General features: G+C 52.5%; 8 protein-coding genes across 8 annotated transcripts; 5 read left to right on the top strand and 3 right to left on the bottom strand.

The window, feature by feature from the left end:
- Positions 1 to 330: 330 nt before the first annotated feature.
- Positions 331 to 2441, bottom strand: M430DRAFT_22454 (hypothetical protein; the record flags this gene model as incomplete). Its single annotated transcript, XM_024864698.1, has 3 exons — positions 331 to 646; positions 703 to 2087; positions 2238 to 2441. 3 exons carry the CDS (start codon positions 2439 to 2441, stop codon positions 331 to 333), a joined length of 1905 nt encoding a protein of 634 aa, XP_024717387.1.
- A 1461-nt stretch (positions 2442 to 3902) lies between these two features.
- Positions 3903 to 5410, top strand: M430DRAFT_37172 (hypothetical protein). Its single transcript, XM_024867072.1, has one exon. The coding sequence runs from the start codon at positions 3949 to 3951 to the stop codon at positions 5344 to 5346; it is 1398 nt and encodes a 465-aa protein (XP_024717388.1). The 5' UTR covers positions 3903 to 3948; the 3' UTR covers positions 5347 to 5410.
- A 227-nt stretch (positions 5411 to 5637) lies between these two features.
- On the bottom strand, positions 5638 to 6817 carry M430DRAFT_146673 (hypothetical protein; the record flags this gene model as incomplete). The annotated part of the gene is made up of 4 exons (XM_024863022.1): positions 5638 to 6139; positions 6263 to 6355; positions 6433 to 6460; positions 6531 to 6817. The coding sequence occupies 4 exons, from the start codon at positions 6815 to 6817 to the stop codon at positions 5864 to 5866; spliced, it is 684 nt and encodes a 227-aa protein (XP_024717389.1). The 3' UTR covers positions 5638 to 5863.
- A 364-nt stretch (positions 6818 to 7181) lies between these two features.
- M430DRAFT_69532 (hypothetical protein) lies at positions 7182 to 8179 on the top strand. Its single transcript, XM_024869435.1, has 6 exons — positions 7182 to 7448; positions 7503 to 7520; positions 7579 to 7659; positions 7711 to 7759; positions 7815 to 7853; positions 7936 to 8179. Exons 1-6 carry the CDS (start codon positions 7227 to 7229, stop codon positions 8010 to 8012), a joined length of 486 nt encoding a protein of 161 aa, XP_024717390.1. The 5' UTR covers positions 7182 to 7226; the 3' UTR covers positions 8013 to 8179.
- Positions 8180 to 8227: 48 nt separating this feature from the next.
- M430DRAFT_69533 (hypothetical protein) lies at positions 8228 to 10105 on the top strand. Its single transcript, XM_024869436.1, has 4 exons — positions 8228 to 8774; positions 8871 to 9117; positions 9184 to 9677; positions 9745 to 10105. The coding sequence occupies exons 1-4, from the start codon at positions 8493 to 8495 to the stop codon at positions 9793 to 9795; spliced, it is 1074 nt and encodes a 357-aa protein (XP_024717391.1). The 5' UTR covers positions 8228 to 8492; the 3' UTR covers positions 9796 to 10105.
- A 27-nt stretch (positions 10106 to 10132) lies between these two features.
- Positions 10133 to 10560, top strand: M430DRAFT_182883 (hypothetical protein). Its single transcript, XM_024863835.1, has one exon. The coding sequence runs from the start codon at positions 10338 to 10340 to the stop codon at positions 10518 to 10520; it is 183 nt and encodes a 60-aa protein (XP_024717392.1). The 5' UTR covers positions 10133 to 10337; the 3' UTR covers positions 10521 to 10560.
- Positions 10561 to 10600: 40 nt separating this feature from the next.
- M430DRAFT_45210 (hypothetical protein) lies at positions 10601 to 12391 on the bottom strand (the record flags this gene model as incomplete). Its single annotated transcript, XM_024867751.1, has 3 exons — positions 12243 to 12391; positions 12105 to 12188; positions 10601 to 12046 (listed from the first exon to the last, which is right to left on the bottom strand). The coding sequence occupies exons 1-3, from the start codon at positions 12261 to 12263 to the stop codon at positions 10601 to 10603; spliced, it is 1551 nt and encodes a 516-aa protein (XP_024717393.1). The 5' UTR covers positions 12264 to 12391.
- A 187-nt stretch (positions 12392 to 12578) lies between these two features.
- On the top strand, positions 12579 to 14770 carry M430DRAFT_45211 (hypothetical protein). The gene is made up of 3 exons (XM_024867752.1): positions 12579 to 12592; positions 12669 to 13072; positions 13126 to 14770. Exons 2-3 carry the CDS (start codon positions 12934 to 12936, stop codon positions 14703 to 14705), a joined length of 1719 nt encoding a protein of 572 aa, XP_024717394.1. The 5' UTR covers positions 12579 to 12592; positions 12669 to 12933; the 3' UTR covers positions 14706 to 14770.
- Positions 14771 to 15640: the final 870 nt, after the last annotated feature.

The following is a 15640-nucleotide window of genomic DNA, read 5'->3' on the forward strand; positions in this document are numbered from 1 at the left end:
CAATTAAGATAACCTTCGTTTATTTGACTCCGAGTCCTAGGTACTTGATGAACTTTGGAGGAACTCTACCCCTGTATTAGGATCCTTCCTATTGTACGTTACCAGCCTCCTTTACTAATCTACAGGCAAAGGCAAAGGCCCCGTTTAATGCAGCGAAAGCAGGTATTGTACAGCCAAATAAGGTATGTGGACACCAGACTCCGTATGCATGTAGGTAGTCTCCCAATGAACGCCAATACTTTCCCATAAACAAGAGCAATATCTCTCAGCCAATCCGCCAGACACTCCATGCTCGGGGATATCTCTCCCCTTCTCCACCCCAAGAAGCTCTTACTGGTCAAACACCATTGGTGTGGTCCCCAGATTCGCGGTACTTACGACATGAGGCATGGCGGAGTAGTTATTAGGCATTGACGCCATACTTCCCCCCATCTTCTCGCGGTCAAGTTTCTCCTGCTCCATACGCGCACGTTCGGCCTTGGTAATGCGAGGTTTTCGTGTAGTAGATCCACCGCGGGAGCCAGGCCCGGTCAGAGCACCGCCGCCTCGGGAACCTGTACCACCCGCAGTGCCACCTCGACCTGAGGAACGAGAGATCCCACCACGGCTGCCACGTCCCCGAGCACGCTTTGGTGCACCATCGGCCCTGAAGGAAAAGTGAGTTCTATGTTTTGAAGCAGCGTGAGTAGGGCCGGAACGTACCTTGTATCAGAAGCCGGTTTTTCGGTCTCTTGGACAAGAGGGCCCGAGTACACAAAGAAGCCGTCATTGACTGCGGCAGCCTGCTCCTCCCAGAGCAGTTCAGAATCATCGACGAACCCATCATCCTTGTCATACTCGTCCTCCTTCATCCGGCGCTTACGGGGGACCTTCTTTGCTCCTCCATCGGTCCCCGTTCGTCCATCACTCATGCCACCCATCTCGACATTGCTCCCCTCGCCTTCCGAATCAAGTGACATCTCGTCACCGCTCTCTCTGGCCGAACCATTTCGTTCTAGAGCCGCACCGGCCGCGGCAACGCGCGCCAGGCGATCCCGCTGAGCAGCCAACCGCGGGTGCAGCGCATCCCAGCCATACTGCTCTTCGGCAAGACGGGTGAAGTTGACGTATTTGTTGGTCTCGCCCAACATCGGAATGTTGAGGATCACGGTCGGTGCGCGAAACTCGGTGCCATCGTTTGGACCTCCGAGCTGTATGAGGCCCGAGCCGGGAAGAGGTGGTGGTGTGGGATAGGTGTCCTTCGCATCCTTGAGCTTTGGAGGCTTTGGAGATGCCGCCGTCGATGACGCGGTCGTACTTCCGGAAGCCGCTGGCTTCTTGGAGGTTGACGATGCACCTGCAGCATTGGGCGCAGGAGCATCAGCTTTTTTGGGCGCGGTGGTCGCAGGCGCGGGGGGCGGTGCAGGGGGCTTGGGGCTCGTTGACGGCTCGATCGCAGGTGCCGGCGCGAGTCTATTCGCAGTGGGAGAGGGGGGGACCGGGGGGGTCTGATTCTGCTTAGCTTGTTGATTAAAGAAGGATTGCGTTGCAATGGACGGCGAGGCCAAAGATTGGTTTGGAGGGTCGACCAGACTCGAGATTGAAGGGGAGGCGCTAGCGCGGTTCATGGAGGGAGGCTGGCCCGGAGAGGCTTGGGGGTTGCTGGGGGCATAATGATTATGCGACATGACATTTTCCCGGACGGGATCGTAATTTGACCGGATGGGATCATAATTCTGACCACTGGTACGCACAGGCTGGGGCTGCTGGGGTTGCGCGGGGGGCGGCGGTGGAGGAGGGGCGGTGAAGAAAGAATGGACCGTCTCTAATGGGGCCTTGGAGTTCTGAATAGCATCATTTTCCGAAGCGAATGTCTTCTGGGCGGCGGGCTGATGATTCGCCTGGGGAGAACCTCTGAAATTATTTTCGGGATGGACAGTAATGAAAGCAGTGCCGACATGGCCGTTTTCCAGCGACTCCTTATTCTTCTTCTTGCGCTGAACGGGAGGGGCATTTGGGTCTTTTGGTTTGCGCTGCCTCTTGGGTTTGGCGGCGTCGGTGTTGGCTGCTGAGCCGGGGTCAGCGACCGCATTCTTGGGTTTGCGACCCTGGACGGGAGGTTAGCCACTGGTCGGGGGAGAGAGCCATGGTTGGAAATAAATAATAGAAAAGGAGATGAATAAGAGAGTTTAAAAGTGTTAAAACAAGAAAGTAATAAAATAATAAAACAATAAAACAATAATAACAACAGAACTTACCGGCTTCTTTCTGGGTGGTGGTTGCGGAGCGGCACTCGCCTCATGGTTGGCATCGGCATCCGCAGTGGAGGATTTGACGACGATGCTGCCGTGCAGTTGGGCAGAGGGCGATCCGGGTTCAGGCGACGAATGCGGTGGCGAGGAGAGAGCAGCCGATGAAGAACTGCGCCGACCGCCAGCTCCGTCGTCACGGTGGCCCGACATGGCGAGCGGGAGGGTTCTGGGGGGGGGAGTCTGGGGGTCTGGGAGTTCTGGGAGTGAGAGTCTGGAAGACTGAAAATCGAAATCTGGCGAATCAAGCGGAAAAAGCTCCCGCGCCCACACGAGAATGCCACAAGATCAATTGTGCTTCATGGAGACGCAGAAGGGGATGCAGCAGAAGAGACTGAATGAAGCGACGGGTCGGGCGTCAGAGTCTGCAGGAGACCGGGGACTGTCGCGATGAGCTGGCCGGTGTTTGGTGTGAATAGCCTCAACACCAGTCACGTCGCGCGAAATTGGATATCGGGGCTCCCTGCACGGGGGGGCGAGAGAGACGGGCGCTCTTCCTTGACGAGACGTGTGGAGAGAGACGAAGAGCGGCGGAAGCGAACAGCGGTGGCTGGAGAGGGGAGCCGATGGAGACGGAGACGATATTCGATGGAGAAAGAAGCGTTCCTCTGAGGAGACGGATCGAGGGTGAAAGAGGAGAGAGAAAGAGAGAAAGAGGGAAAAGAAGAAGAAGAGGAGGAGGAAGAGCAGATGTATATGGGCGAAATAGACGGGAACGGGAAACGGGAAACGGGCGAGTGAATGAAGTGAAAGGGCGCCAAATAATAAAAGAAACAGCTTCCCCGGGAGCAGCAGCAGAGAGCAGTAGTAAGGAGCAGCAGTGCCAGTAGTGTCGACCTATTGCTAAGGTAAGGTAAGGTAAGTAGAGCAGCGAGCAGCAGGAGTAATAGTAATAGTAATGCGATTAATAGCCCTATCAATCCTCCTTCTCCGGTCTTTTCCCCCCCCCTGCTAACCCGGTTTGAGCATCTCCCAGTAGCTAAGGACCTAAGGTAGTCACCTGTGCCAGAGTTAGACCTTCCACGAGCCCATCCATCACCTAGGTAAGGTAGGTATCAGTTATTATCCAACGACAAGTCTCAACTCCTACCCACTGCTTATGCCAGGGATGCCCGTCCATTACCACTGGCCCCATCCATGTCATGCATCTCTCCTGTACTGTACTGTACCTGTGAGTGCATCTCCTATATCTGATGCCCACTACCGCCCTGTAGCCAATGATTCCTAAGCTCTCCCTCTTGTGCTGCCCTTGGCTCCTGCTCGCCCAGCCTCGCCAGGACCGCCCCGTGTGCTTTTCGCCGTGATGCCGCTTTCTCTCTCCTTCTGCCGGTCCTCATCCTGCGATCAGTGGTAAAAGAGCAGCATTTTGTTTCTGCAGATGGCGCACCAGAGACAAACCACACCCCAAGTCCCATATGCCGCGCTGCTGGTCGCATCGCATGGAACTTGATGTGAGACGTGACGCACCGCCACCCCATCACCAGCCTCGTCAGCCGCCTACTATTCTCCATCAGTCCTAGTGCCAAACCTTAAATCCGATCTGGGAATCCTCGGTCTGCACTGGGCATCTGCTGCCGAACACCGATCCCTCGTTTTTATTTTCCACGTTCAGCACCTCCAAGTAACTCCAACCTTGGCTCCCCACGTCTACCAGCCCACCATGGATTTGCGAGGCCAACGATTTACCCTCGATCTGTCTGATGACGAGGACGAGACGGGCCTGCACTCCACTCTCCCATCCGGCGCCGTCCCTTCTCTCTCGTCTGCCTTTATCGGCGACATCAAAGAACGCTCCACCACCCCGCCGACCGCGCCACAACTGAAGAGCTCAGCTACCGGTTTTCCTGAACACAAGAAACGCACGCGGGTATCAGCCTTCAAGAAGCAGAGGAATGGGTCTGCGTCGCCCGCTTCCGCGACTACAGCTCCTCGGAAGCCGTCCCCGTTGGAACCGCAACCGGTGAACGCCCAAAACGCCCACAAACCGACACAGTCGATCGAAGATGAAGAGCGCCAGCGCATCGATGAGGAGAACAACCAGAGGCTGGCATCCATGTCAGCTGAAGAGATAGATGCTGAAAGACAGGAGTTGCTAGCTTCATTGGACCCCTCGTTGATTGAAAGGCTTCTGAAGCGGGCCAATCTGGACGAAGGTCGAGGCGATACGGGCATCGATCCGCCCTCGTCGATATCTGACAAAGGTATCAATGATACAACATCCACAGTTGTGCAGGAGAAGGAGCTGCCCTCGTCAACGTCTGAAGGCGCCAAGAATACCAAATCCACGACAGAAAAGGAGGATGAAGAGGCTATCCCTGTACCAAAGCCGGCTGGAAAACCAGTCGCCGCGATAAAAGGAGTACGATTTGAAGACGACGACAAAGAGCCCGCCCAGCCTATAGATCTCAAACCTGCCTCTGCTACCCCCGATCCCCTCGCCGAAGTCACCCAACCCTCCGTGCATTTCCCAGCCGCACCATCCGCCCCCGAACTCGACCCATCCGACCCCTCCTTCCTCGAAAAGCTGCACACCAAATACTTTCCCTCCCTCCCCGCCGACCCCTCCAAGCTGGCCTGGATGGCCCCCATCCCGACCCACGGCTCTCCCGCCGACCAAGAATCCCCCTACTACCCGAACCAAGAATCCCTCCCCGCCTCCGCCCTCCGCTTCGACTTCCGCGGCGGTTTACTGCCGCCGCGCATCGCGCGCGCCATCCCCTCCACCAAAGGCCTGCATCACCACGGTGAGGCGCCCGAGGCCGCCGGCTACACGGTGCCCGAACTGGCGCGGCTCGCCCGCTCAGCCTTCCCGGCGCAGCGCTGCCTCGCCTTCCAGACGCTGGGACGCCTCCTCTATCGATTAGGCCGCGGCGAGTGGGGCGGGGAAGAGAGCGAGATCTCGAAAGGCCTGTGGCGCTGCGTCGAAGAGGGCAAGGTCATCGAGACGCTGGAGGAGGCGGCGAGTGCGGAGGGCGGGCATCAGGGGAGTAAGGTCTATGCGGTGGAAGCCGTCTGGCTGTGGCAGAAAGGCGGCGGGAAACGGTGGAAGGCTTCTTGAGTGTGGAATGTATCATAATATAGTAATACGAGATATGAAAATGAAAATAGATTATCTATGCCTGCCTGCCTTCTATCTTTATAAAGACCTCATCCTCCTTCCTTCCCCTAACATACCTCAGGTAAACTAACATTTTAGATAGCCCCTTCTCCTCCTAAAACCTAACCTCAGCTTTCTCCTGATCCCTAGGTAAGCTTTGATAATATATAACTTCCCCTTAGCGGACGGAAAAGGTTTACATTCACGAACATATGATCTAGGGTTCAGTTTTATGACTCTTTGCTTCAAAGTGAGGGAGGGATATAAAAGTGTGTGTGTAGCCAAAACAAGTATTCTTCGTTAAGGCTATACAACAATACTTTCTTTGATGTTTTTTATTTAAAACATACAACATAAAAAAAATGATGATGCATACGCCCCTTTTCCACAAAAGAGAACCAAAAAAACCGCCAAGGTCAAAATCAACCCATCTATCTATCTTCAGGTAGGTAGGTAGGTATCAATCTATCTAATCTATCTATCTATAAGGAGCGTCGGCCCTAGCGGCGGCCGCCAATTCAGGCTCCCACTTATCACCATTGGCGAGTAATTTCTCCTTGTTGTAGAGCAGCTCCTCGCGGGTCTCGGTGGCGTACTCGGCGTTGGGCGTCTCGACGATGGCGTCGACGGGACAGCTCTCCTGGCAGAAACCGCAGTAGATGCATTTCGTCATGTCGATGTCGTAGCGTGTGGTGCGGCGGCTGCCGTCCTGGCGCTCTTCGGCTTCGATGGTGATTGCTTGCGCGGGGCAGATCTGTAAGAAGAGGGGGGGGGGAATGTTAGTTCGGTGTGTTCGTTGGGAAGGTAGGGGATATGGTATATTGGTGGTATGGGGTCTTTTGCGGATGGGACGGGGAGGGGAGGGAGAGGGACGTACGGCTTCGCAGAGCTTGCAGGCAATGCAGCGCTCTTCGCCCGTGGGGTATCGACGGAGGGCGTGTTCACCGCGGAACCGAGGAGAGATGGGACCCTGTTGTAGGGAGAAGAGGTTAGCAACCAGCACCAGCAGCACCACCACATCGCTGGAGGAACATGTAGCATGCGAACCTTCTCGAATGGATAGTAGATAGTGTATCTATATCTCAGGTCAGTAACCCAATTCCCGGGAGAGGCGGGGGAGGGAGAGCTCAATTGGCACAACGTACGGTGGTCTGAAGAATTGCTCAAGCACGACGTACATGCCCCGCGCCATCTCGGTCAGGAGGAAGTATTTGCCCACGCGGTCCATGGTGCTCTCGCGGGTCGAGTCCCAGCGCTCCGCCTTGGGCAGCCGGAAGCCTGGGGGAGGTGGTCCTGAGGGCGTGGCGGATCGAAGTCCCGTCGTCGAGAAGAGGCGGACGGGCGAGGGGCCCAGTGGCCGGAGGGTCGTAGACAGCGTCGCGGCCGGACGGCTCCGGACCACGAGCATGCTGAGAGGCTTTGCGGATGCCATTTCTGTGGTTGCTCGTGGCAAGGTGGGAAGAGTGGTTGGATATATGTATCGAAGTCGCCGGGCAAAGGCATGGAATTGCTGTGCTCGATATTAATCCGTGCGCTGCGATTGGCCGGATCCGTAAAGCTTCAAAATCCCACCACGTCTGGAGATTTTCGAAAGGGGAAAAATACAATTGGATCAGAGGCCTTCGGAAGGATCCAGAGTATCTGTAGTTTTTGTTTTTTTAAATCCTCAATTGCTGTTCGCAGGACTTCTGTCTTCCCGCCTGTGACCTGGCCACGTCTAGCACGTGACGGGAAAATAAACTAAGGATCCGAACCGAAAGAGAGCTTCTTGACATTCATCCATCAACTCCGGCTTTTCCCTCCATATCAACCGTCCTCTCCGATCTCCTACAACACTCAAGATGTTCCGAACTGCCCTTCTCAGATCAGCACGCAGTGCTACCAGCCAAGTCGTGCGAAGAACCGGGGCAATTGCGCGCCCTGTCGCTCCCAGCTCTTTCGTCACCAAGTCCCAGTTCGCCCCGTCTGCTTTCCAAGCCGCGAGATGTTACTCTGCTGCCTCGGGCCTGCAAAAATCTGAGGTCGAGGGCCGGATAGTCGACCTGTTGAAGAACTTTGATAAGGCGCGTCCCGCTCTTGCATCCCCCTGAGGGCTCTCCAACTAACTTTTCTGATAGGTTACCGACCCGTCGAAGGTGCGAACCGGATCCAGCGTTTGTGCTTTTATTCCCAGTACTAACAACGGTATAATAGCTCTCGCCCACCTCTCACTTCGCGAACGATCTTGGTTTGGACAGCTTGGACACCGTTGAGGTTGTGATGGCTATCGAGGAGGTCAGTCTGGATCCCGGCATTGGCCTTGGCTAGATTCTGATGAGGCTACAGGAATTCAGCATTGAGATCCCAGATAAGGAGGCGGATGCCATCCACAGCGGTAGGTGCAGATTGAACGGATGAGTGAGGGATGAAGATTCTAATTCCCTCGATAGTTGACAAGGCCGTTGAATATATCCTTGCACAGCCAGATGGTAAGTTCTGCGCACCCTTTTCGAGTGTGGCAATCTAAGCTAACGCGACACAAGCTCACTGAGCGTTTCTATTGTATATTAGGGGAGTTGTTTGAGATGAGGGTAGGGGACGGGGGAGAGGCATGGCCATTGAACGACGGTCCGCGGGGGGTTCTGTAAGACTCGACATGCCCATAGAGGGATATTGAATCTATGCGCTTGTAAACAATTATTAGACCATCTTGCTCTGCATCTTGGTGTCCTTTTGAATATGGCATTGTGAAGGCTTTCCCAAAAGCACTCCTCCATCCCCGTGTCAAAACTTTAGCCTCGCCCAGGAAGCGCACTAGCTTATCCCTGTCCGCTTCACCTTGATATTCATTATTGAACCCTTCGATTTCAGCGCACTGCCCCACAGATCATCCTCCCACAACAAAACGACCAACACGAAGGACAGATATTGCGCTGCAAGAGCCGCCGGATCTCACGATTGAGCTACAGGATCTGTGGATTTGAACGACGAATTCCGCCGCCTCACGTGTCTGCGCATGGCAGTACGGAGACCGACCCAACCCACCCGCCGCTGAGGTCGACTCCCTCCCTCACCCCCCCTGGGCCCCAACTTTACAACATCACCACACACCACCAGCATTCCGCGCAATGTCGTCGGCGTCGGGATTGACTCGCAGGAGAGGCGGCGGCGGCGGAGCAGGAGCCGCAGGAGATAATGAGAACAGCGATTCGAGCCGCGTGGCCTCTCCCGTGAATAAGGCTGGAGGGTCTCGCGACACCAGCGGGCCAGAGACCTCGTACGAGAGCGGCGAGAACGGCCACAGGATTGCATTCGACCCGCGGGATATCAGCGAGAGTGCTGAGCGGAGCAAGCAGCCCAAGCTGACGCTCATGGAGGAGGTGTTACTACTAGGTTTAAAAGATAAGCAGGTACGTTGTTGTTCCGTCGGCCGGGATTTGCCATGCCATATATGCCCATTGGCCTGTCTCGGGGGGTGTTGCTTTCGCTATTCTGATGTTAGATAGGGATATCTTTCGTTCTGGAACGATAATATCTCGTATGCGCTGCGCGGATGCATCGTCATCGAGCTTGCTTTCCGGGGGCGCGTGAGCATGCAAAAAGATGCTTCGAGACGGCGATTCCCCCTGGCCGATCGAGTAATCGAGGTTATCGACGACACACTGACGGGCGAGGTCCTTCTTGACGAGGCACTGAAGATGATGAAGGCGAGTGAGAAGATGAGCGTCAGTTCATGGATTGACTTGATGAGTGGTATGGAGCCCCTTTTTTTCTAGAACCTGGTGGTAACGATCACAAATACTGAATTACTTGGAACAGGCGAGACGTGGAATCTCATGAAGATCGGATACCAATTGAAACAGGTGCGAGAACGGTTAGCTAAGGGCTTGGTTGATAAAGGGATTCTCCGGACCGAGAAGAAGAACTTCTTGCTGTTCGATATGGCCACTCATCCCGTGGCAGATGGAGGCGCGAAGGAAGAGATCCGCCGAAGAGTTCGAAACGTTCTAACACAACGGACCGTCGTCTTACCCGCGAGTCAATTCCTCCCCGAAAACCTCGAATTCAGATATCTCCGCACCGTTGCAATGGTGTCCGCTGCATACGCAGCCAACGTGCTTGAAAATGCTCTTGCTACCCTGGGACACGAGGCTAGAGAGCGTGCCTTCGCCCAGGTGGATGAATTACTGGCGGAATACAGCCAATGGCCCTTCGCAAAGAGGGCTGGGGGTTCAGCAGGCGTGGGTGCGAACTTGGCACAAGTCATTTCCGACGAGGTTAATAACGCTAAGGATAAGGAGTTACAACTCGAGGTAAGTCTTTTCTCACGCCCACCTAATAATCAATCAGAACCCTTCCCCCTTCTAACCAATATCTCAGGTGGTAGCAGCATGTCTCAGCGTCTTTACCCGACTAGACTCCTTGCTATAGACAGACATGAAATAAGCCACTCCCCCGAAACACGAAAGTCGAGAGAAGAGAGAGAGAGAGAAGACGAGGGATCAGGAAGAGCGAAGAAAGGTCAAACTTCTATATTGTCGTAATAAAACAGCGCGGTTTTGTTTCGTCCCCCAAAAATACCAGAGACTAAAAATTTCAAAGAGAGAGAGTGTGATTTTCTAACATCCCCTTTTCTTACCTAAGGCGTGGGCTGGAATTTCGCGGCTGTTTTACGACTGGGACTTTCTTAGGGGTGTTCTTTTTCTCCCCCCTTTTTTTTGCTTCGCCGTTTTTTGTGTACAATATTTATCTTTTTTTTTTTTTTTTTTTGAAACTTGAGCTGAGCTGAGCAGGGCGGGTTTGAAAAAAGAATTCTTCATTCTAAATCTTGTCTTGTGCGGATGGGTCTTACTTGCTTGCTTGCATGTGCTACTGCTGCTGCTATCTGCGCGGGGATCCGTATGTTGTATGTGTAGTTGTGTGTATGTGTGGAAGTCGGGATTGAGAGTTTGGGATGGATTGATTGATTTGACATGAACATGACTACTCTCTCTCTCTTACTTATTTGCTTTGGACGGTTTTCCTGGAAATCACCTTTGATTGATGGGATGGCATGGCTTAGATGCAATTTCGTCATGATAGTAGTGTTCAAGACCAGACTCCGTTTCATACCCGTGCTAGCTAGCTATTTTATACAGCGAGGCACTCATCCTTAGGTACCTAGGTAAACAAGAAAGAAAGATGGAGAGAGAGTGTGTGTTGTGCTTGCTTGCTTTTCCCTTTTTTTCCCTTTTTTTTATCCACGCTTGCCCGAGCCAAAGCTACCCTCGAATCCTGGTCTACTCTTTGGTTTCTTGCCCTTGCTTCCACCGGCCGGCTTGCCCTTCGCCTTACCCTTGACGCCCTTCTCGTCTCTCCTCTTCTTCAGGTTCTCCTCGCGCTTCTTCTGCCTCATGGCTTGGCTCTTGGCTACGCCCTCTTTCCGCTCCGTCCATTCCTTCTCACTCTTCTTCTTCGCTTTCTCTTTGCGCTTCAGTGTCTTCTTCAACAGCGACGCATCGTCTCGCACTTTCTCGCCGTGCGCCCGCTTCTTCGCGTTGAGCCATAACTCTTTCTCCTCGATATCCGCCCGCTTCTCATCGTCGAGCCCGGCTAGTCGTTGACGTTTCTTCTCGCTAGCTTGCAGCGCCGTCGCTGGGTCTTGCGGTCCTCTCTTCTTAGGTGCATCTCGTAATGAGGATAGATCGTCTGCGAGTGTCTGTCCATCCGCGAAGGCTACCCGGCCAAAGGAGAAGTTGTTGTCGGGGGAGCGGATCAGCGGGCTCAGCATGCTGGATGCGGGGGAATCTCGTGCGGATGCGAGGGCGGCTTCTCGGCGAGCATCTTCCTCCCTCTTGGCCTTCTCTCGAAGCTCCTTTTTATGTGCTCGTCGTTGCAGTTCCTTCTTCCTTCGTTGCTCCATGAGTTCCTGTCGATTTCGTGCCGGTTTGCCATCGGGTCCGTCGGCCTTGCGAGCAACTCGTAGAGCTTCTATTCGTGCTGCCAGTCTTGCTCTCAGCAGCTCTGGGTCGGTAGGTATTTTGATGTGTTTGGGTGCGGTGGCTGGAGGTATGGAGGAGGATATGGAGGTGTTGGCACTTGGCTCAGAGGGATTGTCGAAGGTTGGGGAAGGAGGTGCAGGACTATTTGAGGCAGAAGACTTTCGTGCATCGGGCTGGTCTTCTTCAAGACCCTCAGCTTCAAAGTGCTCAATTTCATCTCCAGGAAGCTCTTCGTCGGCCGATTCTGCATTCTCAGCGGCCTCGCCGTCTGCTGGCTCTTTATCAGCGTCGTCTTCTGCAGGCAGTTTAACCACCTGCTCTGCAAGTTTCGCTTTCTTGGCCTTCTTCTCTAACAGCTTCTCCTTCTTCTTTTCCTGCTTTAGGCGCTTCTTTTCGCTAATCATCGCCTCCTTTGAGGGATCAGAATTTTGCTTTTCTGCTGTCGATTGCGGGGTATCCGTGTTCGACGTCTTTTGCTTTTTTGCTTTCTTGTCTTGTGCCAGCTTCAATCCTTGTTTTGGCAGCTCCTTCTCGACACCTTCGATATCCGATTCATCATCATCATCGTACTCCTCCAGCTTCCTTTTTCTCGCAAGCTCGTCCATAACGTCTTTCGCACTCTGGGCAGAGTCTGGGTCAAGCTTTGCTCGTTTTGCTGCGGCGGCTTGCTCTTTGGTTTGCTTCTTCTTCTTGTATTGGTCCTGTAAACAAGAAAATCAATTGCAGGTCCTCTGGACAAGGAGCGAATTGCGTGCATACACTGTTGTCTTTGCCGTAGTAGTGTTTTGCAGGTATTAAAGAAAGCAGTCCATCAAATGCCTCTGCGTGTTCGCGCAATCGCTCCTGTGGACTTTTTGTTAGATCGAGAGATTGAAGAGTGCGGGGGAAGGAAATTACCTGGAGCGAAGTGTCTGCCATTTTTGCAGGAGGCGAAATTGAATATGCGAAATGTGTGATGCCCCGCCTCCCTCTATTGTTGACGGCCGCTGTCAAGTGAATAGGAACAGCAGCGCCAGAGAAATATTGTAGGGTATCTTCGAGATCTCTGGCGGTCTGAGATAACTCGATTCGAAGCCTGAGTGGGCGAACTTTTTTTCCTTCGCTTAGTTTGATGCGGAGATAGCGACACCCCAGATATTGCTCTCTGCACACACTCAAGCAATTCGCTGCTGCGAGTCTCAGCCTCACAAGTCTACGCACATCTCCTGAGAGGCTCTGTTTTTTTGTTGAAGTTGGCGATGCAGTATGTATGTATGTTTAAGTTTAATTCATACTCATGCTCTGGATGTGTTTATTTTTTAGCGCTTACGCAAAGGCCACCAGATCCTTGAAGATATTCATGCCGTCGTTTACCGTTTCCACCTCTCGACTCTCCTTTACCTTGTCTGCCAACACTACATCGTCATTCCTAGCAGATGCCTGAAGGGCTCCTTCGAAAAGCCCAAGCTCAAGACTTGAGGATCTTGGGCCGTCTTTCTTTTTGATTGTATCCTGCTCATAGTACCCTTAATATTTACCTCAATCTCTCAGCTCTCAACAAGCAGGACGCTTTGCTCCTCACAGTCTTCATCTTGGCTGATAATCCATAATGGCTTCCTATGTTGAAGCATATTCGCTCTCTGATATCACTCAACTCGCTTCAAATCCACCAAAATATCCTAGGAACCCAACCGAACAGAAGAGACAGCCTTTGACGCTTTACATCGCCCGCGTCCCTGGGAGCAAGGGTGAGTCACGTGTTCACATTGTTGCGGTAGCCTTGCTAATGTAGTCGAGACAGATCTCATCCTCACGACTCTCAAGCCGCAGAGAGAGAATGTCACCTTTGAACATGTGGCTAGTTCTCTGTATTATCTTCATCTGAATACCGAAGAGGATGCCCAACTCCTAGCCGACAATCAGGGCGCCATAGCCGAGGAGACTGAGCCAGATGAAGGTTCACAGAAGCCCGTACAACGGAAGCCTTTACCGGAGACGGCCAGAGTGTCTCTTGATATCAATCGACAAGGCCAAACGGGGTCTGGAAATAACTCATTTGCACCTGTTCAAGCCCCACCTAGGCCCCAAGGAAACGTCCAACAGAGGCTGATGGGTCCACGTCCCCTTCTATCAGACTCTAATAGTCGAGGTCCCCTTCCTGGGTCATTGAGTTCCCGTCCCCCCGAAAGCGCCGTCTCGACTATCGGCGTGGGAAGCCCTAAACACAGCGTTTCTAAACGTGACAATATCGAGACTACCAAGAGATCTACAAAAGCTTTCTTGATTACTATCATTCGACGAGACCCCTCATCTGGAGCTCAGTGGAATGTTGGTACGGTCGAAGGGGAACCGCAAAATCCAGAACCTGGCCCTTCGCACTCCAAGAAACCAGCTTTTGACATGTTAGTTCGCATCACAACACCGGGCTATGGCCAGTTTAAAAACTTCCAATACAACACACGCTCTGAAAGAAGTAACAGTGGCGCTGGAATAGCGTCTGTATCCAATCCGCTGCCTGTCGTAAATAACAATGCTGAGCAATCGAACTTCCCATCGGTTTCGACTCTGGGGTTCGAACGCGACCTTCGCATGGAAGGTTTGAGCTTCTGGGACCGTACCAAACACAAGAGAGCGCTGTCAGATCTTCCAGGTACACGCCGTACATATGGAAGCGGTCATCATGATTTTGATTCACAGCGCAATCTTCCCTCTGTTCAGAGTAGCGAAGGCCCTAGTGATTCAGGGGTCAAAGGTTATGTTTTTACAAGTCCCTGGGGAGGTCGGTGCAAGTTCTCTACAGGTACTACCGGGAGAAGTTTACACTTGCAACACACACTACCAGGTCCAATCTCAGCAAGCAGCACAAGTGAATTTGCACAACCCCCAGTACCTGTGAGCGAACTTCGCTTCAATTTACCTTTCTCGAATCCTGTTAAGAGTCGAACAAATGAATCTGGACATTTTAGTATTCCAAGATTTGGTCATATTCGCAACAAGCTGTCTCCTGACAAGATAACACGTCCACCACCACCACTTCCTCCTCGTCCACGTCCGACTTCCTACGCAGCTAGATCTTCGAGCGAGGAGGATGATCCACCTCCACTTCCGCCTAGGCCGGATAGATATATTTATACGACCGAACCTACTTCTGAGAGAGGAGTCCTACCAAATTCAGGAAGGCGGTATTCATCACCATGGGCACCAAGCGAAGAAGAGGCCCGTCTCGATCTCAGCATTGGTCAAGAGAGAGCTGGAGGTGGGCATAGGGGCAAACGTGCCAAACTTGGAAAACTTATAATATACGATGAGGGGTTCAAAATGCTGGACCTTGTCATCGCTGCCAACATAGGCGTCTGGTGGAGTGTATGGGAGACCGATTAATAAGCTACAGATAATTCCCTACCACTGTCAATTGAATTACAATCGGCAGACATAGCTTCCGGGAGGATACTAGGGATATAATGGACAAGTCCCAAGTACCAGCGGTAAGCTCTGTGATGTGATTATCCCTCCACGTTCAACCTCCTGTCATTCGGTTTCAACGCCGGAAGAGCTATTATTCTTTGGGTTTTTAAAATCAGTGGCAACATAGCAAGCCTTCAACCAGATACCGATAAGCCAGAGAGAAACTGCGAATGGTTTGATTGGTCTCATCTTGGTCTCATCAATTTCTATTGGGGAGTGGTAATATATCCCAAGGTCACCGAAGCTTCTGTCATGTAGTACATTGTCACCTGAAGTCATCAATCGCAAAAATAGCGTTTTTATACCCAGTTTGTCAGATGTAAGTTAATTGGTAACCTAGACTCGTTTTTCTATCTTGAAGTCCGTCTAAGACCTATCATGAAATCTTGCAGTTAAGAGACTTGGGACCTAGATCCATATTTTTTACAATGAAAAGTTATATTCATGGCAATGGCGACCTTCGAGCCGAGCATTATTAGCTAAATATAATAGAAGGCCTTTTTCATAATTGAGGCGATTGAAGAGATATTACCCTCGTGCATCCACAGGTACGAAGACAAGGGCCGTAGACGACTACTGGTTGTCCACTATAGGGAGTCCATTTGGCGGAAGAGAGACAGTTCTTGCTCCAGCCACCCTTCCCTCTGTATTATCTTGCACGACTAGTTGTCCAAAGAGTATTTCGCTGGTTAACATTTACTATATCAGACTACTTCATGCTATTAGACCTCTTCTATAAAAGATTTCCTAACACCCCATTCCTTCCCATTCCCTCCACATCCTCACCATAGAGAACTAGCCAACTTCCGTTTTATTTTATGTTCCAAGCCTCTCCCCCCCCCCCCCCCCCC

This window comes from Amorphotheca resinae, assembly GCF_003019875.1.
Source record: "Amorphotheca resinae ATCC 22711 unplaced genomic scaffold M430scaffold_12, whole genome shotgun sequence".
Lineage (NCBI taxonomy): Eukaryota > Fungi > Ascomycota > Leotiomycetes > Helotiales > Amorphothecaceae > Amorphotheca > Amorphotheca resinae.